Source organism: Bison bison, unplaced genomic scaffold (assembly GCF_000754665.1).
Source record: "Bison bison bison isolate TAMUID 2011002044 unplaced genomic scaffold, Bison_UMD1.0 scf7180017864295, whole genome shotgun sequence".
NCBI lineage: Eukaryota > Metazoa > Chordata > Mammalia > Artiodactyla > Bovidae > Bison > Bison bison.
The window spans coordinates 2,947,669-2,968,078 of NW_011494867.1; the positions used below are offsets into that span (position 1 = coordinate 2,947,669).

Consider the following 20,410-nt stretch of genomic DNA (forward strand, 5'->3'; position numbering starts at 1 on the left):
TACACAATGGAGTATTACTCATCCATTAAAAAGAATACATTTGAATCAGTTCTAATGAGGTGGATGAAACTGGAGCCTATTATACAGAGTGAAGTAAGCCAGAAGGAAAAACACCAATACAGTATACTAACGCATATATATGGAATTTAGAAAGATGGTAACGATAACCCTGTATACGAGACAGCAAAAGAGACACTGATGTATAGAACAGTCTTATGGACTCTGTGGGAGAGGGAGAGGGTAGGAAGATTTGGGAGAATGGCATTGAAACATGTAAAATATCATGTATGAAACGAGATGCCAGTCCAGGTTCAATGCACGATACTGGATGCTTGGGGCTGGTGCACTGGGACGACCCAGAGGGATGGTATGGGGAGGGAGGAGGGAGGAGGGTTCAGGATGGGGAACACATGTATATCTGTGGTGGATTCATTTTGATATTTGGCAAAACTAATACAATTATGTAAAGTTTAAAAATAAAATAAAATTAATTAAAAAAAAAAACATAACTTTAGTTAATAAGCATACCAATGAACAAATTTGCAATTAGAGAAGCACTTCTCTCTTACAGTCAAGTAGCGTCTCTTCCTACATCTTTGGACAGTAGACCATTTACTGTTTACAAGTGTTGTTAACCACTGACTTTCAGTTGTTCCTATAATCCATTTTCTAATACCTCTGCTTTTCCTATTTGTATATTCCATTGTGTACAAAAGCTTCTTTTCCCCCAAAAAATGTTTGACAAAAGATTGGAATGTGTTATTAAATGTAAATTTAATGTTAATATTATTTTAGATATTTATTTAATTAGTGTTTAATTAATTAATGTTAATTAATGTTTAATTAATTAGTGTTTCCATCAAAACAAGCATTGAGTTGGATTAATTTTATGAATGCTCCATACACCTGTCAGTTTCAACATGAAGAAATGCTGTTATAAATCATCTGGACTTTTTATTTTGTGAGAATGTGTTTGCCTTGCCAGTGCTCTTTCTTAAAAGAAAATTTATCGTAGTATAGCTGATTTACCATGCTGTGTTAGTTTCAGGTGTACAGAAAAGGGAATCAGTTATACATGTATATGCATATATATTTCACATTCTTTCCCATTTAGATTATTATGGAATATTAAGTAAACTTCCTGTGCTATACAGTAGGTCCTTATGAGTTATCTGTTTTATATACAGTAATGTGTATATATTAATCCCAACCTAATTTATCACGTCCCCTCGTTTATTCCTTTGGTAATGATTTTATTTTGAGATCTATTTCTATTTTGTAAATAAATTGATTTGTATCATTTTAATTAGATTTCACATATAAGGGATATCATATGATATTTGTCTTTCTATTTCTGACTTACTTTACTTAGTATGATAATCTCTAGGTCTATCCACATTGCTGCAGATGGCATTATTGAATTCTCTTTCTATGGCTGAGTGATACTCCATCACATGTGTGCCGAGTCTTCTCTATCCTCTCCTCTGGTGACGGTCATTTAGGTTGCTTCCATGTCCTGGCTGTTGTGAGCAGTGCTGCAATTGGGGCGCGTGTATTATTTTGAATTATAGCTTTCTCTGGATATATACCCAGGGATGGGGTTGCTGGGTCAGATGGTAGTTCTGTATCGATCCAAGTAGAGCATAAAGGTATATCAAAGGTGCATTTGATTTATTAGAGAAGGCATCCAAAGAAAATTCGAGAGACTGAGTGTATATAGGAACCTAAGAATGTTGGATTACTGTCACTAGGTTAACTACACGAATGGTTAAAATGCCCAACAGGGCAATAAAACCAAAATATTTGGGGATATATTTTCTGCCAGAATCAAAGTTATTTACATCTCTACTTGGAGGGGGGGAACTATAAATTGATATGTAACTTAGAGTCTGGCCCTAATCAGTAATAAATAGTAAAACTAGACATTTGTGAATTCACGTAAAATTAAGTAATCCTAAGACAGGACTCTTTTAAAAAGCTCCAGCATGACATTGAGAGGACATGAAGTTATTCCTTTGATTTATTTTCCAGTTTTTCCAGTTTTCTTGGTAGTGGTAACATCGCTTTCCAAAGAGACATCTCTCTTCCATCAGCATCCTTGGAGAAAATTTAGATTCTCCCTTTCTCTCCCTCTGTCTCTCAAAAGATTATTTTTTTCAGATAGTCCCAGATTTTTATATCATTAACTGTCTTTAATCATAGCACAGCATTTTATGAGTATTATTTAAAATCATATGCTTTTAATATGTCAGATAAATTCTGTAAATAGCTTTTATAAATGAGCTTTCTATCTAAAGTAATACTGTTTGGAACCATCCTGAATTTCTTGTTTTATGAGAATCCTCATATATATATTGCATGGATGTGATGTGAAGTTTCCCTGTACTGACATTGTACTCACACTCTGAATTGTTTTTAGATTTTTTTTCCTGAAGGGTATTGTTCACATGGATGTGAGATCTGTGATGTGATTGTAATGAGTTTGTTGAACCCTCTACTTCGCTACCTCCTGCTTTTCAGGCCCCCTTTTTAAGGGCAGCCACCTCCCTCCAAGTTCTCCTTCTGAGAGCTGAGTTACTGACTGCCCCTGGGGTTTCTCAGCAACCTCAGAGCTTCCTTTCAGGACAGTGGAGGAAAGACTGTGTTGGGAGAATGTCTAGCCATCTTAAAATTAAACATAATAGAACTAATTCTATTTTATGGGGACAAGTTTAGGAGTTGAAGTCTGGCAAGAGTAAGAAGATTATTGATTACCCTCTGCTTTAGCCTCAGGTTTCTAGACCTCAGAACTGAGCTTCCCCAACTACCTTAACTAAAGTGACCCCAGGCTTCTTTTAATCTTGATCAGAATGCCTCTGACAGTCTGTAGTGGTTTATGAATTTACTCTTTTACATGCCACTTGTCTGTCTTCACTGAATATAAGTTCCTTGAGGACAAGGACCATATTCGTGTTGGTACATCTTCTTATCGCAGCATCCATCACAGGGCCTCAAATTAGATGGCCTAAATACATGCTTATTTAGTGAATGGGTCCAATTACATAGTGTGATACCTGTGAATTAAGAACATAATAGGTCAGAGCAAGAGAAAATGGCAAGTAGCTTCCATTTAAGAGATGAAACAGTATACCACTGCCTTAGGCATCAGTAGTCTAATATGTTTCTCACTATCCCATATTGCTGATGGACATATTCCTGGCACAAAGCTTTTGGTGCAATGAAAGGCTAATATGACCATTATAATGTAATAGCTATAGTGAAGAAGAGAGGAAAAAAGAAATAGAAGGCTGAAGTATCCCAGGCTAGTTCCTCATTGGGGAAAAAAAATATCTCTTGGTAGCTAATTTCAAAGATAGACTTTATCTGAAATAAAATCATTATAATGATGGTTGCCTTTAAGCGATGCATTAACTCAGAGATAACTGCATTGCTCCAAATGTGTCAGCATTTAAGGCCTGTCTTATTGGAATTTTTCTTAATTTATTGTAATCTAATAATCATAGAACACATTATTTGTATTTGACACAGAGTTATGTTTGTGTCATGCACATTCATTCAGCTATATAACAAGGAATAATTGTTCGGTTAAGATTATTCTTTCTACAGAATGCAATGTTTATTCATGTGCACTTGGTGAATGAATTCTTTATAAGCACATTAACAAGATGTGGAAAAATCAAACCTCTGAATTTCCAAAAGATAGCTGCATAAAATAGTTGAAAAAAATTTTGGGTAGTGGTGAATATAAATGGTTCATATTAAATATGATGGATAATCTGAATGAGATGCATATTTGAGCATACAAGTTGATGTAATAATTTTGTCGAATGAAACAAGATGAGTAAACTGTAATGTCGTTCTGTTGACTGGGAGACGTCACCTAACCAGTTGAAAAATAGCTTCCTATTTTATTGGGCTTCCCTAACCTCTTCATTTACTACATAAATGCACTCTCAAGGGTAATTGCTTTTTTTAAAAAAAACTTTGATTTGTGAAATGCAGGAAATGCTGCCAGGCTTTCTGAGTATTATCAGCTCTTTTTTCTGTCGCCTGTTCAGGGTGCAACTGATTTTGACAGATGTACTGTTATGTTACTGGTATAACATGACATCTTTTTTCAGATGAACTGAATAAAAGTGATCTTGACAATGAGTAGATAAGACACTGTCAGAAAGCTGAAAAAACCTGTCAATGTCACAGTTATGACACAAACACGGCAGAACAGCTCTTATAATGTCATTAAGTGAATATCTTTCCAACAACACCCTTGAGAAGATAGAAAATAGCATTGCTCTTAAATACTATTACTTAGCCACACACACAAAAAATATAACACAAAGGTCAGTTTAATATACATTTGAGGTGGCATTTGATGAGTCTGATGTATATGTATGTATTTATATGTGAATCTTTTTTATATGGCATGTATGAAAGAATTTTGAGATTTCAAAAGTAGGAAAAGATTTCTACTTTTTCAGAAGCTAAAAAACCCTTTAACTCCAGCTTTTAAGAAAGTCATTGAAAATGTTGATCATGAAATATGCAAAGTGGTTTTAGTGGTATTAATTATAATCTTTTCCCTGATGTTTTTATGGGTTAAGAAACAGTCTTTAATAACGTAAGAGAAATTAGGCATACATTTCAAAATATATTTCTAGATCATGAATTTTGTAAATAGGTGGGTAAAATCTGAAATGGAATCAGTCCCAGGTATCAAGAAGGAATTAGACATTTGTGGTTTTATTTTCCATTATTATGATTGACTTGGAGCTGAACTATACATGGATGGGTATATGTTTAATCCTCTCATAGATGTGGTTTTTAAATACTTTAATGAAAAGCATATTTATCCTTAGAACGACTTTTGATATCTTTGTCTAGGATCAGAGGTGGTTGATCTTGATGGAAAAAGTTGCCTTCTCTACAGATTTGATCAAAAATCTTTGAGCCCGATAAAGGATGTAATTTCTTTGAAATTTAAAACCATGCAGAGTGATGGGATTCTACTCCACCGGGAAGGACAAAATGGAGATCACATCACGCTGGAATTAAGAAGAGGAAAACTCTTTTTGCTTATTAATTCAGGTAAACTCTTTGGATAAAGTGCTTGAAAATCTGGTCATTTAGCTATCACCTTAGTAACTTTATGCTTTTATAACTTACCTTTTTTAATGATTAAGGTACCTTATTTCCACATTCAAGGGTTTATATGTGTGTATATATATATATATATGCCAGTATTGCACTTTCATGTAATTTGCGAACTATTCAGGACCCTCATTTGACGTTTCTTACACAGTGCTGATAGAACCACTTAGTTATTTTCAAACGTCTTGATGGAAGGGATGGGTCACTGAAAAATACTGAGGTAGTAAAAATAATAAGGTTGTAGCAAAGATAAATTTTTCATTGAAAATGAACCTGTGATGATGCGTAATACTAATAAAAAGAATTAACAGTGGAAGAAATGACAGCAAGGTTGAGAGGATATTGTATTCAAAGTTGAGGTAAATTCAGACTAGCGTTTTGGCTGGGGTGCATGGAAGGAGATTGCAGTTGTTATGAGAGACTCTGGTCCCCACGAAAGAATGCTTTTCTCTTTTTTTCAGCTGGGAATCATGGCTCTGTTCTCTTCTCTCCCCTCTAAGGTGACGCGAAGCCGCCCTCGGCTCGTGCCCCGGTCAGGCTCACCCTGGGCAGCCTGCTGGACGACCAGCACTGGCACTCCGTGCTCATCCAGCGCTTGGGCACACAGGTCAACTTCACGGTGGACGGGCACAGGCGTCGTTTCCGCGCCCAGGGCGAGTTCAGTTCCCTGCATCTCGATTATGAGGTGTGATGGTTACGTTTCAATTCATGCAGACTTCGTGAAGTCTAGGTGGTGAGGTCTAGGAAGGCAGTGCTTTAGAAGACCCACCTCCAGAGTCAGTCAAGGTCCTGAGGAAGTGTTCCTCTAGGTAGCCTCACTCAGGTAGTGAGTTTTGTGCCTGTAGTACTGCGGCTTCATTTTTCTCCTCGCATGTTAATTTATCTTTATAAAGAAACATCATCTTTTTTGCCTGCAGTGTGTATGCAGGAAATCTCCCTGAAGAGATCTCCTTACCACAAGTAAATATAGACTGTGTTGTATGATTTTGGAGGTGGTGGGGGCAAAAAGCACTCCTGAACAGTGCAGATTTAGAGAAAGAATGTAGCAACGAATAGGTTAACTGATTCATCAATACCCAATTCAAATGCACAAAAATCAATATATGCCAGAAATGTATATAAAATAAAATGTCATTATAATTGGTTACATTGTTAAAACCAGTCACTATGGAAATAAAGATGTATTTTTCTTCAACAACCAATAAATATTAAAATCAAGTTTGATTACCAACTTGTAAGAATAATCAAGCTCTATTGTCAGTGAAAACTGAATGCATATAAACTTATTTTAAAATCTGCATCATAATTTTTTTGAAATCTCCATTTGAAATTAACAATATGGCAGTGTAGAGTACTGAAAAATTGGTCTATCTGTGATGACTACAGCTATAGTTGCTAATCGTAATTATTTAAGCAGATTATCAGAAAATCACTAAACAATATTATTGATGCCATTTTTCTTTCTAAGATCAGCTTTGGAGGGATTCCAGCACCTGGAAAACCAGTGTCATTCCCCCATAAACACTTTCATGGGTGTTTAGAAAATCTCTTTTACGATGGAGTGGATATCATTGATTTGGCCAAGCGGCAGGACCCACAGATGATCGTTATGGTAAGAGAGTCTTCATGTATACAAAAAAGGGAAAACTGTGTGGCTTTCCCCCACACACAAAAATGCTTCATTTTGAATTCCCACTTGACATGATATTTTAGACCTTACTCTTGTTCTTTAGAAAAAGAGTTCTCAGTTCTCAGCTTGGCAATATGCATGTACGGGATTAATTCTATGCAAAATATTTAAAATTCACAGGTCATGATTATTTTATTTTTATATGAAGTAAAGCAGGTTCTTTTCTTGGTACAATTGATCATTTTATTTTGTTGTGATATTATTGGTCCCAGGAGACTAATTTCTTTTCCTCTGTAATTTCCTTAATAAGATACTCCCTAACTTACTCTCCGAAGCAGAATACTGGTTTCCTGGAATCAGATAACATGCACGTATATTAGAGAAGCGGTTGGAAAATTTGTATTTTGCCACGGTCATTCATAACTAATAAAAGAAGCTAATAGGCTTTTACAAGATTGCATCTGCCAAGAGCAGTGCTGGTCAGGCTGTTTGATGTTCTAATTCTATGGAAATGTGGTGGAATTTAAATACAGCTGTATTGGTCAGGGTGCAGTCAGAGAAGCACTCTGGGTTTAGGGACAAGGGGTCTGTTTTAGGACTTGGATCTTAACAGCTGGAGGCACTGGAAAGTGGAGGTCAGCGGTCTGGAAGAAGAGATGGAGCAGAGTGAAAGAGGCAGGACACGCTGGGATAGTCACCAGCCCCTCTGTCATCATCCTTCCCTGGACTTCATCACACGCAGACAGCCTTTTGGGGAAAGTGGCCAGCCTTTCACTTCTGACTCAGGTGTCTCGTCAGCTCCCTCTTTGGCTAACTTTTAACTGGACCCAGACAAGAAATGAGATTCTGGGGAACGTGCTTTCCAGCTTAACCCGCTTGCTGATAGAAAAGCAGACACATCCAACCATTTGAATACATTCCTTTAATTATTCAAAATTCAAAATATATAATAAAGCTCATGTTGTGTCAGCAAAACCCAGAGTACATCACAGAATTATTTATTGCTTATAAAATATTTTATTTTTAATTCTCTGTGTGAATTGATAGTGCTTATATGAGCACACCATCCAGCAAGATTTTTTAAATAGTTTTTTTTAATATAAAAAGGAAAAGGATTTAGATGGAAAATAAAACTATTGTAGAGAGATAGATGTGAGTGTTTCATTGCAAAATGAGTTTCCAGAAGCTGCTCATGTAGCTAACACCGGCTCTTCATTGCCAAGAGGATTTGCTGCTTGCAGAGTAGCTAGCAGACAGCTGTCCAAATGCAGCTGGTAAATGTTTCCATTTTTACCAGGTATTATGGGTCAGTATATTTCACTCTTCAGCTTTTGATGTTTCATTCACTGGGACAAGATATTTGTCTGCAGTGAAAGCTAGTTCACTTTTAACAGAATCACAATATAGCCAAATGTTTTTGTTTAACCTAGACCAGTACTTTAATTCCAGCTTGTCTTGTTCTAAATAAAGTGATTTCATTGACTTTTCAAATCTATATTTAGAAGGTTTGTTGAAGGTTATTTTCAGGAAAAATAAAAACATTTATCTTGATTTATGAAGCCTGTTAAGGAACATGCTAATTATTTCTAAATAGTTCAGACGTTAACATTTTTTTCTTAATCCTTAAATATGTATTTAGTGCTAACAGCAAAATAATCTTTCATGTACAATATTTTAATGAAAATTCATGCAATTCTAATGTATCTTGAAGATCTATTTAAAAACCATTAGACAAGAAATAATACATGTAAATCTGATGACAAGAGCATAAAAATAAGAAAAAAACCACAATGGTTCAAAATAAGAATGTAAGTAGTACATTGTACATTGTATTATGCAATCTTAAACCTAAAAAAAAAAAGAAAGAAAAATAGGCAGAGGTTATGAACCGACCCTTCTGATGAAAGTGAGGCCAAAGAGCAACAAACCCATGAAAAAGACTTAGATTCTTTATTAGGTAAATGCAAGATAAATAACAACGATACATCACTTGGGCGTTTTGTCCTTGAACTTATGCAGATTTAAAAGAAATGTAATACCTATTGCTGCCAAGGATGTGGGGAAAAGTATGTCTTTGTGTACTACTGTTGGAAATGTGGAAAATTTAACTTTTTTTTTGAATTCAAGAAAGAAACTGGAAATATTTACTAAAATATGTAGATATACTAGCTCTGTATTTAGAACCGTCTTCTGAAGAACTGAAAATACCATCACATAGAGAAGCTTATTCGTGCTTGGTTGAGAGAGGCAAAACTTTGAAACAAAGTGACATCATACTAGTGGAAGTGGAAGTGTCAGTGGCTCAGTCATGTCCCAACTCTGCAATCTGATGGACTGTAATTCACCAGGCTCCTCTGCCCTGGAATTCTCCAGGCAAGAATACTGGAGTGGGTAGCTGTTCCCTCCTCCAGGGGATCTTCCCAACCCAGGGATCAAACCTATGTTTCCTGCTTTGCAGGCAGATTCTTTACCACTGAGCCACTGGAAAAACCCCTTGATAAGAAAACAATTGACTGGAAATTTGACCATTCACACAGTAGAATATTGCCTAATCAATAAAAGTAGGAATTAGGCTTTCACCAGATAATTCAAAAGGATTTCCATAAGGTATTTGTTAATGATAAAATCATGGTATAGCAAACAACATAAAACATGGCTCCCATTTTTATAAAACAAATAATGTCTAGTGTGTTTGTATATGTATTCCAAATATATATTTAGATATATGTGAATATACATATAACTGAACACATGCCTTAAATATGTATATGCACATATGTGTGTTGATATATTAATATACGTTTGTATGTGTCAATGGTAACAGAAAATTATGAAAGAATATGGAAGGGGAGCCAGTAGCTCATTAATATTGGTTATGTTATGGAGTGGCTTTGAAGCCAAAGGCAGCGAAAGTAGGAAGGGAAAACCAAGTAAAACATAAATAAAGAATTGTTTTAAATAAATTTTGATTGAATTCAATTGCATTGAGTTAGATGCCTTTGTGAAATTTGAGAAATCGGAAGAAAACAATTTCACCCAGAAAGCCCAGGGAGAGATTTGCCTGACTGTGTATCCCTGGATTTGAAGAACCTTTAAGACATATGGCAAGGATTCCGTATCCATGTTGGTAGCAGTTTTCCCTGTTGTTTTAAACCATGGGTAATTAGATCGTTCAGATTCTATTACTAATGTGGTGTGTCATTCTTAAAGCTTTCCCTTTTGCTCTCTTCTCAGGGAAATGTGTCGTTTTCTTGTTCACAACCGCAGTCTGTGCCCGTGACTTTTCTGAGCCCCAGGAGTTACTTGGCACTGCCAGGATCCTTCGGGGAGGACGAGATTTCTGCCACTTTTCAATTTCGAACTTGGAATAAGGCTGGGCTTCTGTTATTCACGGAGCTTCAACTGGTTTCAGGGGGTCTCCTCCTCTTTCTCAATGATGGAAAACTTAAGCTGCATCTCTACCATCCAGGAAAATTACCCAGTGACATCACAGCAGGTAATAAGTGTATTCCTGCAGGCAAAGCATATGGGTTTGAAAGATTTCATTATCTCTCTGTCCCTTCTCTGTAAAATTTTATGCTTAACCCCCAAATTAATATTTGTTTAACAAATGAATACTTGAGTTAATAAGATTATCTCTTCCTTAGAGGAACTGGATTCCAATTTTCTTTTAAATATGGCTTCAGCACTAGCAGTTCTTATTAACCAAAATGATAGTTGTAGGGGAATGGAAATTTCCTTCCATGACCCTCTTGCCCACTCCAGATAAATCAATGTATCCTGAGGAAATGCATTTTGAGAAAAATATGAAAGACTTGAAATGGATCCCAAGTTTGCTGGGTGTCTTCAATGGAAGGTGAGTCTTTGTATAACACAGTTATAAGTCTTATCTGGCCTTTGAGAGCTGGGGAGGGGTCTTTTGGGGATCGTTATCTCTATATTATTTAGTCAGATTAACTTTGCTTGCTGCTGTAATCTGTGTGGAGTTGCATATATTTGGGGGAAAGATTTACGTGAAGTTTCTCATTCAGGAACCAAATAGAATTCTCTGCACTTCTAGGCAATACGGTACCATTTTAATGGTTAGAAGTAATATAATTAAGGAGACTCTCTGAGAGTCTGGAAAATTAATGTCTAATTTAGGTCAGTGCTTTGGGTGAGGGATATTTTTGTCTCTTCATTAAAATTATATAGTTCTTGACAAAGGATCTCCATCAAATTTTCATATATATGGAATAATACCCAAGCCAAGCAACTAGAGGTCACACTGGGGTAAATTGCTATATCAGTTTAATAAATGATCTTTAAAAACAATTTAAAGATGCCATTGTACTACTCATCTATATTAACTATGACCAAAATTGATAGAATATGAGTGGGAGAGGAAAAAAAGTTAAAATACAGTTGGAAACCAAATATAAGGAACAAGTAGTATACAAATGAATACGCTGGGTCTTCGTGTTTCTTTTTTCTTGTTCATATACCACAGTAGTTTGAACGTGGGAACTGAAACTTCAATATCAATTATAATTTTTAAGAAGTACTGTGCTGTGACTTTTTAATGTAATACTCAAACTGTGGTAGATTTGCAGGCTCGACAAAAGGAAATAAATTAATCAGTGTCATATTAATAATTAATAGGCTCCCTAAAATCAAGGCCTAAAAATATAAGCTTGCCATTAATGTGTAGTTTATTCTGATGTATTTGACATCCTCTAGGGTGGTTGTATTCACAGCCTAATTTTCAGCATCTTAGAGAAGCTGCTTCAGTGCAGTGTTATTGTACAGAGCCCCATGAAGCTAGTTCATTTCTAAACACTTTACAGGCTTGCAAATTTAATAAACTACTAGGTGTAAATCTATCTAGACCACCTCGAATGAGTTTAAAAATTAATGTTTAAATCTGCGTACAATCTTACTATTATCACATCATATGACTTAGTGCCCATAGCTAATAATAAGGATCCTTGACAAAATATGAATGTTAATATAGTAAAATTGTTACACTTCAGATAATAAAGTAGGACTTTACACACTAAATCCCCCATTCCCATCTTTCTAGTTTCTTTTAAAATATTAATTTTTGCTAGTTTCAGCAAGAAAAGTGCATTTTGCATTTGAAAGTGGACTCTTTAAATGGTCTGGGTGTGTGGTCCATTTGCTTCTCTCATAGAGAAGACTTTCACAGGCACAGTGTTCGATAATTAAATCAGTTGTCAGGATGCATCATAATGACTCTGAAGAGAATCGAGGACCTACTGGTGGGTTAATATCACATTATACTAAATCATTCTATTATATGAGGATGGCTCAGTTTTTCTTTACTACTGGAGATATAAATTATTACTCTTACATATTTTCAAAACTCAAAGTTTTCAATGTCTTTTACAATGGAATAAAAATACAGTGTCCATTGTATTGAGGAAGAATGGAATTGTGCAGATGTTTGAATTATCAGGCTAAATTTTTAATGTGATGTAGAGCTTTGCAAATCATTATTTGGAATGGTTCAAAAATATTATGTCAGTTTATGTCATTTTTGAAATATTAAAGATATTATATTAGTCTAAATCATAAAACATATTAGCAGCCCTACAAAATCGCTTGTGACACACAGTGTCGCCAGTCTTTGTCATCTTTATACATGACAGAGCAAAAATTATTCGATCAAGAATCTAACAATTTGGTTGTATTTTCCTGCTGCTGCTGCTAAGTCGCTTCAGTCGTGTCTGACTCTGTGCGACCTCATAGACTGCAGCCCACCAGGCTCCCCCGTCCCTGGGATTCTCCAGGCAAGAACACTGGAGTGGGTTGCCATTTCCTTCTCCAGTGCGTGAAAGTGAAAAGTGAAAGTGAAGTCGCTCAGTAGTGTCCAACTCTTCGCGACCCCATGGACTGCAGCCTACCAGGCTCCTCCGTCCATGGGAGTTTCCAGGCAAGAGTACTACAAATTCTTGACTATCAAATTTGAGATTTTTGCTATGAGTTTTATATTTCTGCTGCGTTAAGGTGAAAATCAGGCTTGAAAACAAGCTTCTTGCTCCCGTGGGCAGGGCCTGGCAGATGCTGGTTCTGCGTGTTTCCGTTACTGAGCTTTCTGGTTCTTGTGACCCTGACAGAGAGGCTGCCCTCTTGATTCCCCTCACCCAGGAGAAGCCATTTTTAAAGTTCTTTCTTTCTCTAATGGAATATTCCTGTCTTTCACATTAGAACCTCATCGCTCCCTGAAAGTCCTGCTTCCACCTAACATGATTGACAGCCGTAACCTCCATATTTTCTTCTTGGCAAGAGCTATCTGGTGTCATGGACCTTTAATTCTGGTTAGTGGATATAGTTAGTGAGTATAGGAATGTCTGGCACAGTTTTGAAGCACTGAAAGTTATTTGGAACAGGCAAAACCCTTTAGTCTCTCCTTGAGTAATGGCCTTTGTATAACTGCCTTTTGCTCTTTTGCAAATAACCTACCTATACAGCTTTTTCTGCTTTACACATCCTATTCCATGGATGCTTGTTATAATCTTATGGGAGAGTGACAGCAGCTAAAGTGTCATAATATTTCTGTAGTGGTTTTAAGACTGGTCCCTGAAGATTATATACGAGGAACCGAGAGATACCTTTTTCTGCCTCCTGTATTTTGTATGTCTGTGTGTTTTGGGTCTGAGAGAGAGATAGAAGGAGAGAGAAGGAAGAGGAGGAGGAAGGGAAGAAGGGGAGAGGGGAGAAGGTTCTTATAAAGGTGGGATTCCACCTTCTCCTGCCACCTGCAGTTGCAAACCTTTCCATTTATTCTTCTATTCTTCCAGCTGGAGTTGTCAGTGGTTTCCACCCAGAGACCACAGTGATCACCCTTACTGTCCAACAGGTTGGGTTTGTTGCATATTGCAACAGGGAGGAGCCTCACCCAGGGAACCATGGGGAGTCTCATCACAAAGGTGTTAAGGACAACTTGTCATAGAATTTTGGATTATGTTAGCTGATTTGGAGGGAGGTTTCAAGGAAATTTGGCGGGGATTAAATGCTGCCAGGAGGTGAGGGAATTTGTGTGGTTAAATATCTTTGTAAATTTTATTTTGAAGAATGGAGGCATGAAGTAAAGCTAAATTTGTAATTGATTTCAAAAGTCAGTTGTCATTCATGTTGTCCGGGAGAGGATTTGATATTTTTTGTAGTTTGCACAGTAGCCTTGCTTTTGTCTGTGCTTAAACCAGATTGTAGAGGAGTTTTGAAGGAATTTTGGGTCCCATTTCATTGTAGTAACAGAGTGACCTTGTCTGGTCTTGATGTTCTGTGAGCTTGTTTATGCTCAGTGGGAGAACCCTACTGCCGAGCTCTGGGTGCTCTCCAGCGTCTCCCACCATCAGGGGCCCCCTGAGGGTACCAGCCACTAGCCCCAGGCTCTTGGGGGCTGCTTTTCTCTTTCTCAAAGTTAATTGTTTAACATGAGCCAAACAGCAAGGTCACCACCCATCCTGCAGGCCAAGAAGAATGTGGGTTTTGGCGTCAGCTCACCAGTTGGATGCTTCCTTGGGTGATTTGTTTATCCTCTTGTGCTTCATGGTCTCCATGTTTGAAATGAGAATAACAGTAGTAATGTTGAAGATTAAATGACATGATGCATATAAAGCACACAGCACCTGGTGTGAATAATAGGCACTAGATTATTATTTTTATTATTATTACACCAACACGTATTCCTTCCCCTAATCAAAAGTTGTGAGTGTTGGGAGCAGCGCACTAGAATTAGCATTTAATTACCTGATTCGGTGAATTGGAAAAAAATACATATTCTGCAATTCCACCTTTTCCTTCCTCTCTCACTGTGTTGTGGCCTTGGAAAAGGGCTCACTTCTCTTCAGATATTAAAGTTGTAGACTTAAAAGAAAATAGTATCCAACTTACAAATTATCCTTTTTATCATGTGGAGTTAAGTGAAACAGATTGCACAGGTCATTCATTATTTAACTTGAGTAATACATCCCATCGATGGGTCATATAAGTTTCCTCATCGTAAGCAAGTGATGTCTGTTACAAATGAGGTTCAAGAATAGTTTTCTGAAGGTTCCCTCACAAATACAGCACAACTCCAGAACCCACATGCTGAGCAGATGGGTGCATGTAACTGTGTCAAATTGAGAGCGGCCGTCCTGGCAGACTTGTGTTCTTAATCTAAGTTAGCTTCTGTGTTGACAGAAGATGTCCTGAGCCTTGACTTTACTCTGCTGGCCCTACCCAGAAGCCCCTCGGAGCAAAGTTGCTTAGAGTGTGCCCGCCTGGAACATAGTGGTCCAGCAAAATACTTGTTCCTGAGATAAGTACAGAAATTGGGAGGAAAAGCTCCTAGAAGCTGTTACAGCAAGAAGGCATCACTGCAACATTTAAGCATATGGTCAGTGGGCTTGTGTTTTAGATGCCTTCTTTCTTTAATGTTTTTGTCATTTATTTTTACTGAATTTTATGAAAGTTATCAGTCTGCAGTAGGTCAGAAGAGAAAATGTCCCCCACCAGAGGTAGCTTGATAAGCACCTCCCAGGCCAGTGGAAAGCTAAGATGAGAAAACAGAAGCCGTGTATGCAGGCACATCCGAGCTTTGAGAAAGAGAGGGTGGGAAACCCACGGCAGGGTGAGGAGGGTGGGAAGTTTTTATCTGTGTGACGTAAAGCTCAGTACAAGGATTTTCACTCTAAATGTATCCTCTGAAAGGAAGCACAGGATGACAAATTTGGGACATTTGATTTATTTTAGTCCAATCTCATACCGTCAGAGATTATATAACTCTATTCAGCCTTTTATTTCAGAGTCCACTCTTAGAAAATATGTCCAAAATTATCTAGCCTATATCCTTCATTTTTCAGTTTTTAGGTTTTTCTCATTATCTTTCGCAAACCAAATCAAAGTTGGGTCTTTGGAAATCTTTTTTTGGTTCATGGGTATAATGTGAAAGTAAGCTTTGGTGCCCAGGGTGGAGTTTGTGTTATGCTAAATGGGTCCAGGGCAAAGAGCTTCATCATCTAAAGCAGCTTCCATGCATTTTCTGTCTGAAAGCTTGTGGTCGGAAATAGCCGGGGAAATAAAGAAATTGCACAAAGTATCAGGAAAGAGGCCCATGAATTTTAGGTTTAATAGAGTACTTATATTTTTATTTAGTAATTTGATCTGCAAAATCATACAGAGCTGAATATTTGGTGGATTTGGTGGATATAAACCTTACTGATTTACCTACAACAGAGAGACTTAGATTTCACCAGTTTGCTGAGTATTCAAAACAGAACCCTATAGACTTAATTCCCTTTAAGAAGAAAAGGCTCCACAGCCTCCTTGATTCATGACACAGGAACCACCTTAGGAGGGTCTAGAGACTGTTTTTATAGGTGATAAGGAAACCTTGATTTTTTACTGTAGCAATTTTTATTATGTATATAAACTTGGAAAATACAGAAAAATTATAGCTAGGAATAAAAACAACTACTATTTTCTTGTATGTGAAAATTACTGTTTGTGTGCATTTCCTTTCAGCCCTTTCCCATATTTATAGATAATCAGGAATATAATTAGAATTGTACATATGGAGTTAATTCTCATTACTTGGAGTAGTTACGTCCTATGAAGTTGTTGCGGACATGGAATTAATAAATACTAAACCATTGTTTCCAGGGGAAATACAGGGTTAGGTTCTTGCGTGCCTCTAGTGACAACATTTTTGTACACCAATCAACACAACCTCCTATGTATGATTGTGTTTGAAGACACCTTCTTTAATATTTATTGTTAATCACCAGCATTGAACTCATGGCCAACATTAACTCATGCCTGAAAGGAGCTTACCTATCACATGTATTTTTCTCTGTAAGGCAAATCATTGCCTTCTTGCACTTTGGAACACTAGACAACACTTCGTCACTGTGTGAGGGGGCCTTTTAAACAGCAAACTCACTAACAGAAAGCACAAAAATGTGAAGACAGATTTACATAGGAGAACTGAAGCAAGAAGCTTTGCCTTGGGTGACCTCAGCCGTAAGCTTGCATGTCAGTTGACTTGAATTTTTCTCTGCTCTGTGTATTTCTGTGACTGACCCCAAAAGTGCCCTGAGTAATGATTTGGAGGCTACTGATATATTATGGCAAGTAGTTGAATTTGCAAATACAAAATCTGTAAATTATGATCAGCTTTATGAATATGGTTTTATACACTGCTTTATTTTTTAACTTTCCATTATACCACTACACTTTCAGCATTCATTATAATCTCTTCAAATATTTCTATAATAATTGACAATATACTTTGCTAAATATTCTAGACTCATAAAAGATGACTACACCAAAGTGTAAAAGAGCAGATAAATCATTTTATTAGGTATAACCTAGAATTTTGGAAAGTATCTGTGCTCTTCCCAAGCCACTCCTTTTAAAAGGTAAATTACATAATGAAAGCTGAAAATTAGCCCATGCCAAATAATTTAAAGATTTTCACCATTCAGGATTGTCCAAACTTGAATTAGAATTTTGTTCTCTCTACTGATGCCCCAAGACATGAAGATAATCATGCACTATTTCCATGTATTTCAATATTCCAATTATTTCAATAATCTCAAAAATGCAGATGACACCCCCTTATGGGAGAAAGTGAAGAGGAACTAAAGAGACTCTTGGTGAAAGTGAAAGAGGAGAGTGAAAAAGCTGGCTTAAAACTCAGCATTCAAAAAACCAAGATCATGGAATCTGGTCCCAGTCACTTCATGGCAAATAGATGGGGAAACAATGGAAACAGTGACAGACTTTATTTCCTTGAGCTCCAAAATCACTGCAGATGGTGACTGCAGCCTTGAAAATAAAAGATGCTTGCTCCTTGGAAGAAAAGCTATGGCAAACCTAGACAACATATTAAAAAGCAGAGACGTTATTTTGCCAACCAAGGTTCATCTAGTCAAACCTATGGTTTTTCCAGTAGTCATGTATGGATGTGGACCATAAGGAAAGCTGAGCGCTGAAGAATTGATGCTTTTGAACTGTGGTTTTGGAGAAGACTCTTGAGAGTCCCTTGGACTGCAAGGAGATCCAACCAGTCGATCCTTAAGGAAATAAATCCTGAATATTCATTGGAAGGACTGATGCTGAAGCTGAAGCTCCAATACTTTGACCACCTGATGCAAAGAGTCGACTCGTTAAAAAAGACTCTGATGCTGGGAAAGATTGAAGGCAGGAGAAGGGATGACAGAGGATGAGATGATTGACTGGCATCACTGACTCAATGGACATGAGTTTGAGCAAGCTCCAGGAGATGGTGAAGGCCAGGGAAGCCTGGCGTGCTATAGTCGCAAAGAGTCAGATACAACTGAGCGACTAACAACAGCAATGTAGAGGGTGCTGATTGCCCACCAATCTCCCTTCCCTCTCTTGCTTCTTGTTTTCTTTTGTTAAGAGTTGTTAGATTACTGTACTTGATTGAGTGGTGTGTACGTTGCCATTTCTAACCAACTGCTTACAGTGTTCACTGTTAATAGATATCTCTTTTAACTGATTCTGTCTCCCCCAGGTGTTGGATTAAATGATGGACAGTGGCATTCCGTCTCCTTATCTGCCAAAAGGAATTACCTGAGTGTGGTGGTTGATGGCCAAGTGGCTTCTGCATCCCCCTCCCAGGGCCCTGAGCAGATTTATTCAGGGGGCATCTTTTATTTTGGAGGTAAGAGAAGCAGTCACTCCATATGGGCAGTTGAGTCATGTTCACAGTTACTACCCCTGTATCTTGAAGTCAGCATGTTTTAACCAATGTCAATATTATGGAATCATTTTTCACTTTCTTTGAAGATGGAAATGTTGAGTGGATCATGATGATAAATCATGACATAAAATGTATTTCTTTGAGGTGGACTGACTTATGCTTATGATTTCTGTAATGAGATTGCTTGCAAGTAGACCATGCTCTTCTGTTCTTACTTTAAAATTTTGTTATGTTTTCCTAATGTTGAATGGGCCTTACATGTGTACCTTTCTCAGATTTTATGGGCTCATTTCATTGCGGTGTTTTCCTGTTTATGCCTCTTAGCTTTTCCAGAGCATCCTTATTGCTTTTCTACTGCTCAATGCAGATCAATATTATGCCAATGGACAAATAATCTAACTTAATTAGCCACAGAAGCCTCTTCTCATTGCTAAATAATAATTCACTGATACATTTGATAGAATTAGGGCACCAGCCTTCAACCCCAGGACGTCTCTCAAAAAGAACAAAAAGTGTTTACTTGCCTAGTGGATGTTTGATTAAACTAAAAGCTTCAAAAAGCAACCTTTGGAAGTGGAAATGAATGTCTATCACTGGAAAATTAAAATAACACAATATTTGACATTAATTAGAAAGGCAGAGCTTCCCCGATTGCTCAGCTGGTAAAGAATCTGTCTGCAAGGCAGGCTCTCAGGAGATGCAGGTTCCATTCCAGGGCCAGGAAGATCTCCTGGGGGGAGGAAATGGCAACCTACTCCAGTATTCTTGCCTAAAAAATCCCATGGACAGAGGATCCAATCCCATGGACTTGTGGGCTACAATCCAAAGGGTCCCAAGGAGTCGGACACAGCCGAGCACAGAGCAGCACACACAGAACCACACAGTTGTAGAAATCATAATCATAACTTACAGTGTTTCTTCTTTTTGCTATTTTGAATTGTAATCATGACTTCTGTCTGGAATCACCTTTGAATTTGGTTGAAAGCCCAGGCTTTATTATTCATCAATAACATGCAAATTCCTTTCCAAGAATTGACAGTAAGTACACAGACCGTGAATCATGCATCTTATATTAAGAGCGAACAAACAAACCAAAAAAAAAAAAAAACCTTCATAATCCTTTGCTATAAAAGGCAGCATAATGCCAAAAATATTGAAAGATAGAATTGCTTCCTTTGTGAAGATTTGTTCATTTATAAGTTCATTTTATAAATTAAGTTGTTTATAAAACATCATGGAATATATGATTGAGTTTATGGCAACCTATAGCAACATGGTCCTTTAATAGATGGTAAGCTCAAAATTCTCCAAGCCAGGCTTCAGCAATATGTGAACCATGAACTTCCTGATGTTCAAGCTGGTTTTAGAAAAGGCAGAGGAACCAGAGATCAAATTGCCAACATCTGCTGGATCATGGAAAAAGCAAGAGAGTTCAAGAAAAACATCTATTTCTGCTTTATTGACTATGCCAAGACCTTTGACTGTGTGGATCACAATAAACTGTGGAAAATTCTTCAAGAGATGGGAATACCAGACCACCTGACCTGCCTCTTGAGAAATTTGTATGCAGGTCAGGAAGCAACAGTTAGAACTGGACATGGAACAACAGACTGGTTCCAAATAGGAAAAGGAGTTCATCAAGGCTGTATATTGTCACCCTGTTTATTTAATTATATGCAGAGTACATAATGAGAAACCCTGGACTGGAAGAAACACAAGCTGGAATCAAGATTGCTGGGAGAAATATCAATAACCTCAGATATGCAGATGACACCACCCTTATGGCAGAAAGTGAAGAGGAACTCAAAAGCCTCTTGATGAAAGTGAAAGTGGAGAGTGAAAAAGTTGGCTTAAAGCTCAACATTCAGAAAATGAAGATCATGGCATCCGGTCCCACCACTTCATGGGAAATA

At 37.3% G+C, this 20,410-nt stretch overlaps 1 protein-coding gene across 1 annotated transcript in view; it reads left to right on the top strand.

Annotated features, from left to right (window-relative positions):
• CNTNAP4 (contactin associated protein-like 4) overlaps positions 1–20,410 on the top strand; it is a 288,255-nt gene that overhangs the window by 172,475 nt on the left and 95,370 nt on the right. The window contains exons 5-9 of the mRNA XM_010850772.1: positions 4,882–5,085; positions 5,649–5,833; positions 6,617–6,760; positions 10,013–10,274; positions 18,309–18,458. Of these exons, the coding sequence (XP_010849074.1) occupies positions 4,882–5,085; positions 5,649–5,833; positions 6,617–6,760; positions 10,013–10,274; positions 18,309–18,458 (945 nt within the window). The remainder of the gene's footprint in view (positions 1–4,881; positions 5,086–5,648; positions 5,834–6,616; positions 6,761–10,012; positions 10,275–18,308; positions 18,459–20,410) is intronic.